Source organism: Labeo rohita, chromosome 25 (assembly GCF_022985175.1).
Source record: "Labeo rohita strain BAU-BD-2019 chromosome 25, IGBB_LRoh.1.0, whole genome shotgun sequence".
Classification (NCBI taxonomy): domain Eukaryota; kingdom Metazoa; phylum Chordata; class Actinopteri; order Cypriniformes; family Cyprinidae; genus Labeo; species Labeo rohita.
Window position 1 is genome coordinate 14172599 of NC_066893.1, and position 14693 is coordinate 14187291.

The 14693-nt window shown below is 35.1% G+C and overlaps 2 protein-coding genes across 3 annotated transcripts in view; both read right to left on the reverse strand.

The window, feature by feature from the left end:
• Positions 1-44: 44 nt before the first annotated feature.
• fam185a (family with sequence similarity 185 member A) lies at positions 45-5789 on the reverse strand. The gene is made up of 8 exons (XM_051099013.1): positions 5234-5789; positions 4891-5000; positions 4351-4443; positions 2551-2689; positions 2435-2476; positions 2261-2356; positions 2009-2149; positions 45-1840 (listed from the first exon to the last, which is right to left on the reverse strand). Exons 1-8 carry the CDS (start codon positions 5652-5654, stop codon positions 1722-1724), a joined length of 1161 nt encoding a protein of 386 aa, XP_050954970.1. The 5' UTR covers positions 5655-5789; the 3' UTR covers positions 45-1721.
• Positions 5790-10403: 4614 nt separating this feature from the next.
• Positions 10404-14693, reverse strand: part of met (MET proto-oncogene, receptor tyrosine kinase) — a 65546-nt gene continuing 61256 nt past the window's right edge. For both annotated transcript variants that reach the window (XM_051100369.1, XM_051100368.1), the window contains one exon: positions 10404-11761. In XM_051100369.1, the coding sequence (XP_050956326.1) occupies positions 11551-11761 (211 nt within the window). In that variant the 3' untranslated portion in view covers positions 10404-11550. The remainder of the gene's footprint in view (positions 11762-14693) is intronic.

A 14693-nucleotide genomic window follows, 5' to 3' on the forward strand; every position in this document is an offset into this window, starting at 1 on the left:
TACACTTGATTTTCATTACTGTGTTGTTACCTAAATGATCCACAGCTGTGTTTTTTTGTGTGTGTAGTGATAGTTGTTCATGAGTTTCTTGTTTGTCCTGAACAGTTAGACTATTTGCTGTTGTTCAGGTCCCAAAAATTTGTTGGTTTTTCAGCATTTTGGTGTATTTGTATCCTTTCCGACAATGACTATGATTTTGAAGTCCATCTTGTCACACTGAGAACAAATGAGGGACTCATATTCAACTATTCCATATCTTCTGGGTGGGTGAAAACTTTTGGAATTTGAAGATCAAGGTTAAACTGAACTTATTCTGGGTCTTCTGGGAAACATGTAAGTATCTTCTGTAGCTTCTGAAGGGCAGTAGTAAATGAAAAAATCGGGAAAAATTTTGGGAAAATAAGAAAAATGTACACATCTTTATTCTGCTCAAAAGTTTACACCCCCAGCTCTTAATGCATCGTTTTTCTTCTGGAGCATCAGTGACAGTGTGAACCTTCTGTAATAGTTGCATATGAGTCTCTCAGTTGTCCTCAGTGTGAAAAGATGGATCTCAAAATCATACAGTCGTTGAAAATGGTTCAAATACACAAAAATGCTGAAAAACCAAAATAATTTATTGGACCTGAAGGATTTTTCTGAAGAACAGCAGGCAGTTTAAATGTTCAGGAGAAACAAGGGACTCACTAAACAAAAAAAAAAACAGCTGTGGATCATTCAGGTAACAACACAGTATTAAGAATCAAGTGCATGTAAACTTTTAAACAGGGTCATAAATTCAACTATTATTTTCTCATGTGGACTATATGCAAATGTCTTTTATGTGAAGTATCTTATTCAGGTCAGTACTAAATAAAAATAACATGCATTTTGTATGATCCTTCTTAGTTCAGTAAAATAATTAACTTTTTTGCAGATTCTGCAAGTTGTATGTAAACTTTTGATGGTAAATGTAACTTGCAAATATTAAGCATAGATCATACACATACATGACATTTATCATCATAGAAATTTCAAATTAAATTCATTAAAATTTCTTTCACAAAAAAGTCTGTGAGCATACACTACCAAAAGTTGTTGAAATAAATAAATAAAATCATTCAGCAAGTACACATTAAATTTATCAAGTGACAGTAAAGACAAATAAAATGTTACAAAATACTTATATTTCAAATAAATACTGTTCTTCTGAACAGAAAAAAAATATTAAGCAGCTCAACTGTTTTCAACACTGATAATAATAAAAATGGTTTCTTGAGCAGCATATTAGAATGATTTCTGAGGGATCATGTGACACTGGAGACTGGAGTAATGACTTTGCATCACAGAAACAAATGACATTTTAAAATATATTCAGATTGAAAAAAGTTCTTTAAATTGTAATAATATTTTACAATATTACAGTTTTCACCATATATTGCAACCCAGTGCTTTGAACAGTGGTGTAAGTATTCTATAATATGCATACTGTATGGTGCAATTTATGTAGAAGCTTTTACCAAAAGTAATAAGTGCTTTAAAACTAAATGGTTTATTTCTTTCATGTGTCAAACAAGTCATTTAGATGCATTCACCCACTGTTCAGTCAAGACGCTGTTGTATCTCACTATAGCTATATGTGAAGTGTCTTGTTGGACAGATATATGCAAGATCTAGTAGAAATTTCCTGTATAAAGGAGGGTTTTGTCAGTTCTGGAGCTGGTCCCAGGCGCTTGTAGGTTTTAACTCTGAGCTCCAAGTCTGAGGGTCTCAAACCAGCTCTGGGTTCTCAGGTTGACAGCACCTTTTTCAGCAGTGGCTTTAATCCATCGATCCTCATGTGTGCTATTATTCAAATTAGCTAAACGAATACACACAATGTAATGAATGTATGGAATAAATTAGATAATCAATGTAGTTTAAATAGTCAAATTTTTATGTTTGGGTTTCAGGATAAGATGTAGACTTGCAACTGAACAAAAAACACATTTCAGGCAGTTAAAAGACATAAAGTCTGACTTTTTCTCACCTGTGACTGTTGTTTTCCCATCAGCTGATGTACGTTCAGTCTCTTGATATGAGCTAACTATCTCTGAGCTAATGCTAACAGAGTTTCCGGACAAGTGCACTGCAGCTTTCATAGTGGACGGCACACGCACACTCACAGCACCTGGAAACAGGTCAAGGGTCAAACTCTAGGAAATGTACTCAAGTTCAATAAAATGTTCATACTAGGTGCATCTTAGTTTCTTTGCTGTCATGTTCTGATTCTGATTGTTACCTTGTTGACTGCGAAGTTCTGCTGTTCCATCTTGGCCCACATATGCATCAATGTTTCCAGAAGCAGTAAACACCTTCAGGGCACCACTTGAGCTGTCTGTGAAGCAGAAAAGACATCTTTAGTGCACTAAACAAGTGACTAATGATCTACTGTTGATTCAGACTGCTAACTTACCAATAACAATGTTTCCTGTTTCACTTTGCACAAGAGCTTCACCTGTAAAACAACCACAATGAAACATGTCCTAGCCACACATCAGGTCTTTAAAATGAGCCATGCCTTCCCCTCACCATGTACATGGCCAATCTGGATGTTCCCAGAGGAAGTGAACACTGAGGTGGATTCACCATAGATGGCCTTCACTTTCAGATCCCCATGTAATGTGGAGAGATTCATGGTGGTTCCCTGAATTTTCATGATATCGATATTCTGGAGAACAAAACTGTGTTTTAATAACAACTTCACTGTATATCAGGGTTGGAAATTTGGTGGCAAACGTGCCACCAAAATAAACAAAAATGCCTCATAAATTCAAGACAAAGAAGCAAAAAATGCCCCTGCGCAATTAAACAATGTATTATGGCTGTCATGATTAAAATGAAATGTGGAAATGAATGAAAAGTGTCAATTTGCGGAACTACATTAGATTATATTAGATTCGCTCACACTGCATCAGCTTTTATGTGCTGTTTTGTGCAGCGTTGGGCCTTATAACCAATCCAACACATTTCTGTTGAATTTAGGAATGCATTGGCCAATCAGAGGCACTTAGATTAGTCAGCGCTGTAAATGTTTGAGTTTGTTGTTGAGCGCGCACACTCGCAAATTTCCTCATCATAAACAACATAGTGCAGATACGATGTAAATAAAAGATTAATTTGTAGCTTCAGTGATTATAACAGGATTTTTTTGACAAAACTTGTTCTAGACTAATGCCAGAATGTGATGTGCCCAAAATAAAACAAAAACATTTTATATTGTTTTCTACATCTGTATTAATAATCTCTATTACAGTATAAAGAACAATAATCGACAAAAATGATTTTTGTCATAATATTGCAGCCCTGTGAGCTCCTGTTTTTTTAATTTAGATACAATTTTAAACAGTCTATTTAAAAAATTGATTAAAGTAACTGGGTAAATGTAAGTATTTTACATTAAAGACAGTACCAGACAAAAGATTTTTAATGTTTACCAAGCCTGCTTTTATTTGATCCAAAGTACAGCAAAAACAGTAAACATTCTGAAATATTTTTACTATTTTAAAATAACTTTTCTATTTGAATATATTTTAAAGTATAATTTATTCCAAAGCTTAATTTTCAGGATCATTACTCCAGTCTTCAGTGTCACATGATCCTTCAAAATCATTCTAATATGCTGATTGCTGTTTAAAAACATTTATTATTATTATTATTATTATTATCATTAATATTTAAAACAGTTGAGTACTGTTTCAGGAGTTTTTGATGAGTAGAAAGATCCAAAGATCAGTATTTATCTGAAATAAAAAGCTTTTGTAACATTATACACTATACCATTCAAAAGCTAATAAAAAGAAATTAATACTTTTATTTAGCAAGGATGCTTTAAATTGATCAAAAGTGATGATAAAAACATCTGTAATGTTACAAAAGATTTCTGTTTTTTCTGAACTTTCTATTCATCAAAGAAAAATATTCTGCTCAGCTGTTTTCAACATACTACTACCACTACTACTACTAATAATCATAAATGTTTTTTGAGCAGCAAATCAGAATATTAGAATGATTTCTAAAGGATCATGTGTTAAAAATGATGTTAAAGATGATCTTAAAAATTCAGCCTTGAAATCACAGGAATAAATTACACTGTAAATATATTTAAATAGAAAGTTATTTTAAATAGTAAAAATATTTCACAATTTTTACTGTTTTTGCTGTACTCTGGATCAAATAAATGCAGGCTTGGTGAGCAGAAGAGACTTCTGCCCTCACAAATGTAAAAATGCCCCTGGAAATAATTTTAAGGGGGCAAATATTGCCCCTTAATGGAAAAGTTAATTACCAATTTTGCTGTATATGCAGTTATATATGTCGTAAACTACTTACACTGTCCAAACATGTGCTGATATCGACGTTCCCATGTATGGTCTTAAGTCCAGTGACATTTCCTCCTGTGGACTGAACTTGAACCTCATGACCCTAAACAAAATCACAATTAGACACATGATAGTAATCCATATTCCATATTATCACAAACAAATAATTAGGGTTTTGTTTACAACAGAATTAGGACAGACATCTCCATAATAAAATTTAAAAAGCATCTAAATATTTAGATAACCTAACTAACCCTAACAAATTGTTAAAAATGTGTAAACTATTATTTAGTTTCTATTACATCACTTACTACATGAATGTTTAGTAGCATACAGTATTTTTGTTATTTTTAACATTTATTTACATTTTTTAATTTATTATCCGTTATTATTTATTTTTTATTATTCACTTGTATCTTTTTATTCACATGTATTTATTTTATTTATTTTTTCAAATCATTGCTATGGACCACCTAGTACTCCCTTGGGACCCCCTGGGGGCCCTAGTTTGAAAACCCCATTAAATGATTAAAGAAAGCTAATATGTCACCTTGACAGACTTTAGGACACAGTGTCCTATCTCTGTGTGAATGTGGCAGAGGTCACTCTCCATGTTCTGGATCTTGACATTCCCTTGGTCTTTAGTTTTGATGTAGAGATCTGGAGGAACAGACAGGGACTAAAAGGATGCACACATATTTCTATGAATTTAAGATATTAAAAAAAAAAAGTCATTACATGACTTTTACCTATTGTGAATACAGACTAGATAGTAAAAGTTATTTGTTTAAAAAAAAGTAATTATAAACACACCAGTGTTATTAATAAACGAGCAATATATTAATAAAGTATGAATTATTACCATCTTTAAAAGCCTGAATACAGATTCTTACCACATTTAACAGGTGCTGTCAGTTCCACAGTGACACTGCTATCCACCTCATCTGCCAAAATCTGAAGTTCATTGGTTTGATCATTATAATGAACATGAAACCCGTTCACATTAGGAGTTTGATTCGCATCTGTGACGTGAACATTAATAAATGCCCGATCAGCCTCAGGAAAAGCATGTGGGTCCAGTGATTTTATGGATATATTACAGCCTAAATTACATTTTACCTTTGTGAAAGGATTAACTAATAAGTCCCATTGCTTTATAGGTTTACTTAAGTTTTTAGAAGTTGCAGAAGCATCTGAAAATGTTCGGAGAGCCTGAGAGATCAAAGCCCTGCTGCTGAAGAGTCTTGAACATCCCTGACCTGAACCCACACGCACAGCGTGACCGAACCGCTGTGTAACTGCACAAGTAAACATCACTAAAGATTCACTTAGTGTGTAATAAGACTAAAATACATAAATACACATTAGAACAAAATGCTAAACGCAACTTGTGTAGAAATGTTTACATCACACGAGGACACGAGCGCAGCGCACAGCAATGACAGCAAACCGGAAGAGCCTCAGAGCGTGAGAGGAATTATGGGAAGTGAAGTCCGTCAGCCGTAAAATGAAGTCCCGTCCGCGATACTGATCGTCTGTAATCAAAGATAAAAAAAAAAAAAACGATAAGAAAAGGTTAAAATGACGTAGGCCTACTTGCCTTTATTATTATTATTATTATTATTATTATTATTATTATTATTATTATTATTGTTATTAAAGGGATAGTTCACCCAAAAATGAAAATTCTGTCATTAATTACTCATCCTCATATCCTTCCAACGCCATAAGAACTTCGTTCATTCTCGGAACACATTGTTGAATGAATTATGGAGTAAATCCGTTGATTTTTTTTCTTTGCACACAAAATGTATTTTTATACTTTCGTAAAATTACAGTTGAACCACTGATGTCACATGGACTATTTTAACAATGTCCTTACTACCTTTCTGGGCCTGGGAACTTTTCAGTTACCCTACACTGTTGTCTATGGAGAATTAGAAAGCTCTTGGATTTCATCAAAAATATCTTAACCATCCCTTTAAGAAGAAGAAGAAGAAAAGGAAGAAAAATAAGGTTTAGGTTAAAATAAAAAGGTATGTGGCTTAATTTGAATTAATAATAACAACAATACTTATATAAAACTGGAGTTAACTGTTTAGAGTTAGGACTATAGGACTAGGACTATAAACTATTTTCATGCACCAAACTACTATACTTTTTAGTTTAGTGCTGTCAAGCGATTAATCATGATTAATCGCATCCAAAAGTGCGATAATTTACATAACATATGTGTGTGTACTGTGTATATTTATTATGTATATATATAAAACACACACACACACACATGCATGTATATATTTAAGAAAAATATGTTATATTTATATATTTAAAATATGTAAATATAATATCATTTATGTGAATATATATACATAAATGCATGTAAATATTTTCAAAATATATACTGTGCGTGTATTTATATATACATTAAAATATACACAGCACACACACATATGTTATGTAAAGAAATACTTTTTTAAATGCTATTAATCGCGATTATTCGTTTGACAGCACTTTTAGTTACTTCCCTGGTGAAAAAACCAGCATATGCTGGTTAGGTAGGATTTGATGCTGGTTTAACATGGTCCTTAGCTGGTTTATGCTGGTCCTTGACCAGCAACATGACCAGCAAAAACCAGCAAAGCACCAGCTTAAATCAGCATCAACCAGCATCCCAACATCAAAACATACCTACCAGCATATGCTGTTTTTTTCACCAGGGTTAGCTTTAAGTTTACCTAGACATAATTTTGTTTTTATAATAATATAATGCCTATAAGAATGAAATTAGCCTATATTTTAAGATTAAATTAGCGAGACACAGAATCTATTTTTTACATTATTATTGTTTATTAAGCCTATTTCTTCTTGTTTCCAAAACAAGAAGCTGTTTTCACGTTTTACAGTCTTTGTGTGGACATTTGGTCCCTAAAATATAGGCAAAACGTGACCCAACCTGTTTTATTAATATTGAGGGATAGCACTAGAGATGGAGAGCACTACTATGCTGTAAGTAGCTCATAACTGTCGTGTCATTTGATTTTAAACTCCCAGTGCTGGTCGTGTTGGAGCTGAGCAGACAGAACGTCATACTAAGGTGGATTTTCCGTCTGTTTTTCTAATAGCTGCGAGCGATATTATTCATGACACTACCTCACTGCTTGTGTAACTACTCAATGAAGGCCAATCCCTTGGGCCCCAAGGGAACTTGTTTTTTACTCAAAGTGATTCATAACCCTGAAACAAAGGGCCATAGTTAAAAAGTACCTACGAATTGCTCTCATAGCCAGCTATTGTTATAGTTACACACGTGAATGACAACTTGTCCAGTAGGTGGCACTCTAGTCATTTCATATAATGCGAGGTCACAGGTTTACAATAGCGCCTTTTGACAACAAATACAGTGTGCCATATCCTCCTCCACATTAGCTTATGAATTAGTGTTGAGTTATGAGGAGGGATTTAACATTTGTCCTCACGTTAGGACAGCCAAGTTCAGATTTTAATAAAGTTTGGTAAAGCTACAGTGAGGCTACACAGGTTTTTTTTTTTGCCATGCTGCAATACTCAACACTTTGCAGACTAGTAAAAAGTGTTAATATCTGTGAGAGGATGTGTATTGTATCTGTAAATCATAGTATTTCATTCATTTAGCTTCACTACTTTTTTTCAGACAGGTAGTGTTACCCATCTTTTCCAGAAGAGACCGTAAAAGAGGAAATTAAAAAGCCTGTCTAGACACCAGCGGCTGAGGGTCGAGTCAAGAGCGTTGAGGGTAATCAGAAGGTCATGGTCAAAGTTCACACAGAGCTGATGAAATGGAGACTTCAGAGAGGATACAGCACAAAGGACAGAGTAAGTTCATATATGACACACATAATAAAACTTTATTATCATGACTGGAACGACAGAAATATTGTCATTTGTACCATTTCTGAGTGATCTCTATATAGAAATCTCAAGAAGACAGTATGAAGGTTTCATAAATGCTGAAAACCGTAATATAAAAAAAATCAAGATTCAGCCTGTTTATTGATCATTTGTAACAATAACACTAGAAGTTTACTCACATAGGGATAAAATGAAATGTTGATTGACCTCATTGAACTGGTATACCAAACTGTCTATATTGTACTGTGTTCATAGGCTATATATACATGTATCACACAGCAAGTCAGACAATAAGGATAGAGAGACAAATTATGTACATCATACAGTAGTCCGTTATGGCAAGTCACATTCATAGTCATCTTCACTACATAGAAACATACAGGCCTACATTGAATCTGCATCTGCTCTTCACAAAGTCTCACACGCTCTCTCTCTATATAGTATATTTTGTGTCCATATCTATTTCTCAATATGTATAAGGGACATTCTACAGAATTGGTGCAAACTATTTATGTGTAACTCTCTCTCAAAGCTACATGGTGAGTAGATAGGTCCCATCATTTTGAGGTAAATGTCTGAAAAATCTCTGTAACTTTAAAGAATTTCACTACCAAACACCATTTTTCTTTAATTAAACACACTTTTTGTTATTCCTCAACATTTAGTTTTTATATGTGTACAACTGTCCAGAACTGTGCTAGCTAACCATGTGCTGATTTGAGCTAGCTTCAAAAGTATCTAAAATTATCACGACTGGAACATTTGGTGGTGTTTCGGTAGTAACATCTTGTTTTTTTGGGTGTTATGCCATAAAAGCTGATGGCGTTTCGGTAGTGACATCTTGATTTTTTTTTGGGTGTTATCCCATAAAATTTTCACTACCGTCACGACTGAAAACTTTGGTGGCGTTTCGGTAGTGACATCTTGATTTTTTTAGGGTGTTATCCCATAAAATTGTTGCTACCGAAACAGTCACAACTGAAACATTTGGTGAAGTTCTGGTAGTGATATTTTTGTTTTTTTGGGTGTTTTCTATAAAACTGTCCCTAACGAAACAGTAACAACTGAAACATTTGATGGCGTTTCGGTAGTGACGTCTTTGTTTTTTGGGTGTTATTCTGTAAAACTGTGCCTAACGAAACAGTCGTTGACCAAAACATTCGGTGGCGTTTCGGTAGTGACATCTTTGTTTTTCGGGGTGTTATTCCATAAAATTGTCACTACCGAAACAGTCAAGACTGAAACATTTGATGGCGTTTCGGTTGTGACATCTTTGTTTTTTTGGGTGTTATCCCATAAAATTGTTGCCGAAACAGTCAAGACTGAAACATTTGATGGCATTTCAGTAGTGACATCTTTGTTTTTTTGGGTGTTATCCCATAAAATTGTCACCGAAACAGTCATAACTGAAACATTTGATGGCATTTTGGTAGTGACGTGTTTGTTTTTTGGGGTGTTATTCTATAAAACTGTCCCTACCAGACAATCATGACTGAAACATTTGATGGCGTTTCGGTGGTGACATCTTTGTTTTTTTTGGGTGTTGTTATCCCATAAAATTGTTGCTGAAGCAGTCACAACTGAAACATTTGATGGCATTTCGGTAGTGACATCTTTGTTTTTTGGGGTGTTATTCTATAAAACTGTCACTCCTGAAATAATGACGACTGAAACATTTGATGGCGTTTCGGTAGTGACATCTTTGTTTTTTGGGGTGTTATTACATAAAATTGTCACTACCGAAACACTCATGACTGAAACATTTGATGGCGTTTCGGTAGTGACATCTTTGTTTTTTTGGGAGTTATCCCATAAAATTGTCACCGAAACAGTCATAACTGAAACATTTGATGGCATTTTGGTAGTGACGTGTTTGTTTTTTGGGGTGTTATTCTATAAAACTGTCCCTACCAGACAATCATGACTGAAACATTTGATGGCGTTTCGGTAGTGACATCTTTGTTTTTTTTGGGTGTTGTTATCCCATAAAATTGTTGCTGAAGCAGTCACAACTGAAACATTTGATGGCATTTCGGTAGTGACATCTTTGTTTTTTGGGGTGTTATTCTATAAAACTGTCACTCCTGAAATAATGACGACTGAAACATTTGATGGCGTTTCGGTAGTGATATCTTGTTTGTTTTTTTTGGGTGTTATCCCATGGCCAAACATTTGATGGCGTTTCGGTAGTGACATCTTTGTTTTTTTTGGGTGTTATCCCATAAAATTGTTGCTGAAACAGTCACGACTGAAACATTTGATGGCGTTTTGGTAGTGACATGTTTGTTTTTTTGGGTGTTATCCCATAAAAACAGTCACGACTTATTATTACTGTGTTTCGGTAGTGACAAATTTGAGGAGAAGACAAATATTCCAAAACTTTTTGAATATACAACACAAGTATTCCTTGGATATTATACAGTTTGCACACATACAATTCTTTTAGAAAAAGACATTTTTTTTTAGACATTTCCAACTCTGACTTTGAACCAGTTCTGTAGAATGGCCCATATACACATCTCAATCACTGAATATCCTGTTTTGTCCACTCAATCAGTGGTGAAAATGTAAAGCTATGCAGATTCCATGCGAGCCTATAGTACGTTCGCTTTGACACTAAACTTAGGCACATTATATAAAAATATAGAAGAACTACAGAAGAAATCTTGTCAGAAAGATTCGAAAGGCCAGGACAGGAAACAATCATCTGAACTTAAGTAAACAAAACAGAATCAGATCATTCATATCGGTCTGAATCAGACGTACAGGCCTCGCAAGAACATTTTGAGATTCGAAGGTTCTCAAAGCATCGTCATACGTCACGTGAGTCCAGTGTTCTCCTGATAACTTCATTATGCTGCGCTCAGTTCATAGTACGAAGGCATGCATAACGTCTTATTACACTTTTCACAGAAAATAAATCAGTCAACGTACACTTAGGTGACGTCGGAGAACACAACTCGAGACATCTTGAAGTCGTCTGCCGAAAGCATAAATGAATGAGATGGTCACAGCCTGCAAGAATCATCCTACAGATGAAACGTTAATGGAATGCCAACCTCTGTCCCAGGAGATCGGGACCATCTCATGCTCGACTGGAGAACCTTAACTCCACAGGTCACGGCTCATCATAATCTATTTACAGTGATTAAGGGAGTGTGCCTTTTAAGTCTTTCACAGTGTCCTTGGGCCGCTTTCCTCCTCCTTTAATGATGAAAGCCGCCCCTGGCAGCCAGTCCAGTGTCTTTCATGAACAGCAATGGCTTTGTTTTTTTCTTGTGGTTCTCCTCTCCCTCCCTCTGTCTGGTGTCTTTGTCTTTCAGGTGCAGCAGTCACGGTCCAGGTTACTCTGAGAGGAGATGAGAGAGGGGTAGGGCGTCATCTTATCGATATTGACGTAGGTGGTGTTAAGGAGGATGTAGTGCTCGCCGCTGAAGCTGGAGAAGATTGCGGCGATGCGGGACACGAGCTCTGAGAAGGTGGGCCGCCGCTCGGGTTTGGGGTGCCAGCACTCGATCATGACATTATATCTACAAAGAAAAGAGAAAAATGTGAATTAAAATTCATAAATTTTACTTTCATAACAGAAGTCTTATTGTGCCGAGCCAAAAAAGTTTTATAATGTCATTAATTATTTAAAGGAATAGTTCAGCCAAAAATTAAACTTCTGTCATTAATTACTCGCCTTCACGTCGTTCCAAACCTGTAAAATTTTTGTTCATCTTCCAAACACAAAGATATTTTTTATGAAATCTGAGAGCTTTCTGACCCTGCATAGACAGCAACACAACTGACACATTCAAGGCCCAGAAAGGTAGTAAGGACATGGATAAAATAGTCCACAGCTACCTTTACACTACGGCCCAAATCAGATTTTTTTGCTCACATATGACTCTGTGATCTGTTTTTCTCATGGCAGTGTGAACAGCACAAACTGCATGGAATCTGATCTTTTTAATTCCGTATGTGGTACTAAATTCGATACAGGTCAGATGTTTCGCAATGTGACCGCAGTCTCAACAGGCATATCGGAATTCATGCATCACTCTCGATCAACATTCGTCATGATTCTGTGCTTATGGGAATCACTTCAAAGATTTTACATACCTAAAGTTATCAAGACAGTTGCGAAAGGTATTCATTGGAAGCACAGTGATGTGTCAGAACTCATAAGTATTACAGTGATAACTATATACAGTTGAGATCAAAAGTTTACATCCCCCTTTCAGAATCTCCAAAATGTTCATTATTTTACCCCAATAAGAGGGATCATACAAAATGCATGTTATTGTTTATTTAGTACTGACATGAATAAGATATTTCACATAAAAGATATTTACATATAGTCCACAAGATTAAATAAAAGTCGACTTTATAAAAACGTCCCTGTTCAAAAGTTTACATCCCCTTGATTCTTAATACTGTGTTCTTACCGGAATGATCCAAAGCTGTTTTTTTTTTGTTTAGTGATAGTTGTTCATGAGTCCCTTGTTTGTCCTGGACAGTTGAACTGCCTGCTGTTCTTCAGAAAAATCCTTCAGGTCCCACAAATTCTTTGGTTTTCCAGCATTTTTGTGCTAATGCTTAATGCTTCATATTTCCTACTGGAGCATCAGTGAGTGTTTGAACCTTCTGTAATAGTTGCATATGAGTCCCTCAGTTGTCCTCAGTGTGAAAAGATGGATCTCAAAATCATACAGTCATTGTTGGAAAGGGTTCAAATACACAAAAATGCTGAAAAACCAAAGAATTTGTGGGACCTTTTCTGAAGGATTTTTCTGAAGAACAGTGGGCAGTTTAACTGTTCATGACAAACAAGGGACTCATGAACAACTATCACTACTAAAAAATACAGCTGTGGGTCATTCAGGTAACAACACAGTATTAAGAATCAAGGGGATGTAAACTTTTGAACAAGGTCATTTTTCTAAATTCAATTATTACTATCAATTATTATAAATATTATTCTGAAAGGAAGATGTAAACTTTTGACCTCAACTGTACTAGCAAAATGAGTGCTCGTATCATAAAAGTTTTTAAAACTGTGCTCTGTTCTGTCATATCTGTCATTTCTTTATTTTTTCATAATACTTGCACATAATTTCAGTGGTGATAATTAAACACATAATCTTTTGTTGTGAAAAGTTGGCAACCCTGTTCGTATTGTCTTTTTGCGCATGTTCAACTGTAATTTTATGAAGCTATGAGAATACTTTTTGTGCGCAAAGAAAACGACGTAATGCGTCATGGTACTCTCGTGAATGGTGTCAGAGACTGAATCGGAGAAGAATAAAAATTGTTGAACAAACTTGTTATTTTTGTTTTCTGTGTGCACAAAAATTATTTATAAAATTAAGGCTGAACCACTGATGTCACATGGACTATTTTAATGTTGTTTTTACTACCTTTCTGGGTCTTGAATGTGTTAGTTGTGTTGCTGTCAGGGTCAGAACGCTCTCAGATTTCATCAGAAATATCTTAATTTGTGTTCTGAAGATGAATGAAGGTCTTACGGATTTGGAACGACATGAGGGTGAGTAATTAGAACTTTCATTTTTAGGTGAACTGTCCCTTTAATATTTTTAAAAGAAGTCTCTTTTACTCACATCGGCTACATTTATTGGAACAAAAATATAATAAAAACAGTAATATAAAAAACAGCAAAATATTAATTATTGCAATTTGAAGTACCATTTTTCTTCTGTAATATATTTTAAAAAGTAATTTATTTCTGTGATGCAAAGCTGAATTTTCAGCATCCATTTAGTTTTCAGTGTCACATGATCCTTCAGAAATCATTCTAATATGCTGATTTGGTAACAATGAAAACAGTTGTGCTGCTTCAAACTTTTTTTTTTAATTTTGTAACAACAATAAAGTATTTACTATTCACTTTTGATCAATTTAATGCTTCCTTACTGAATAAAAGTATTTATTTCTTCTTTTTACTGACCTCACACATTAGAACAGTATTGTAGTTTTAAAAACTTCTATTTATTTGTCAGTTAATTCTGATTCAATCTGAGCTAAGAATCACAAGTGTAGTGTAAGTCATCCTACTTCTCCAGTTTCCATCCCAGCTGTTTGCTTTGGCACTTCAAGACACCTTTGCCTTGAAATTTATAACCTTCGGTGCAAACTTTCATTGCATTTCAGAACGACTTTCCATTGTTTGTCCTGCAATAGTCTGCTGAGCAGAGGCACGAAGACCTGGGAGGACTGGCTCTTTGTGCCGTCCATGAGGGAAGGGAGTGATGACCCACATATCTCTATTCAGAGCCACGGCTGGATATTAGACGGCAGCATGTGAAGAATGTTTGGGGGTTGACTCATTTCATACAGGCAGGGTGGGGAGTCGATGTGTGCCGAACTCAGGTAGTCATGCAGAGCTGAGTTGGCCAAGAGTTTTGATGAACTACTACTGCTTGACTGAATCTGCGGGTGGTTAACAATAGCTCTCTG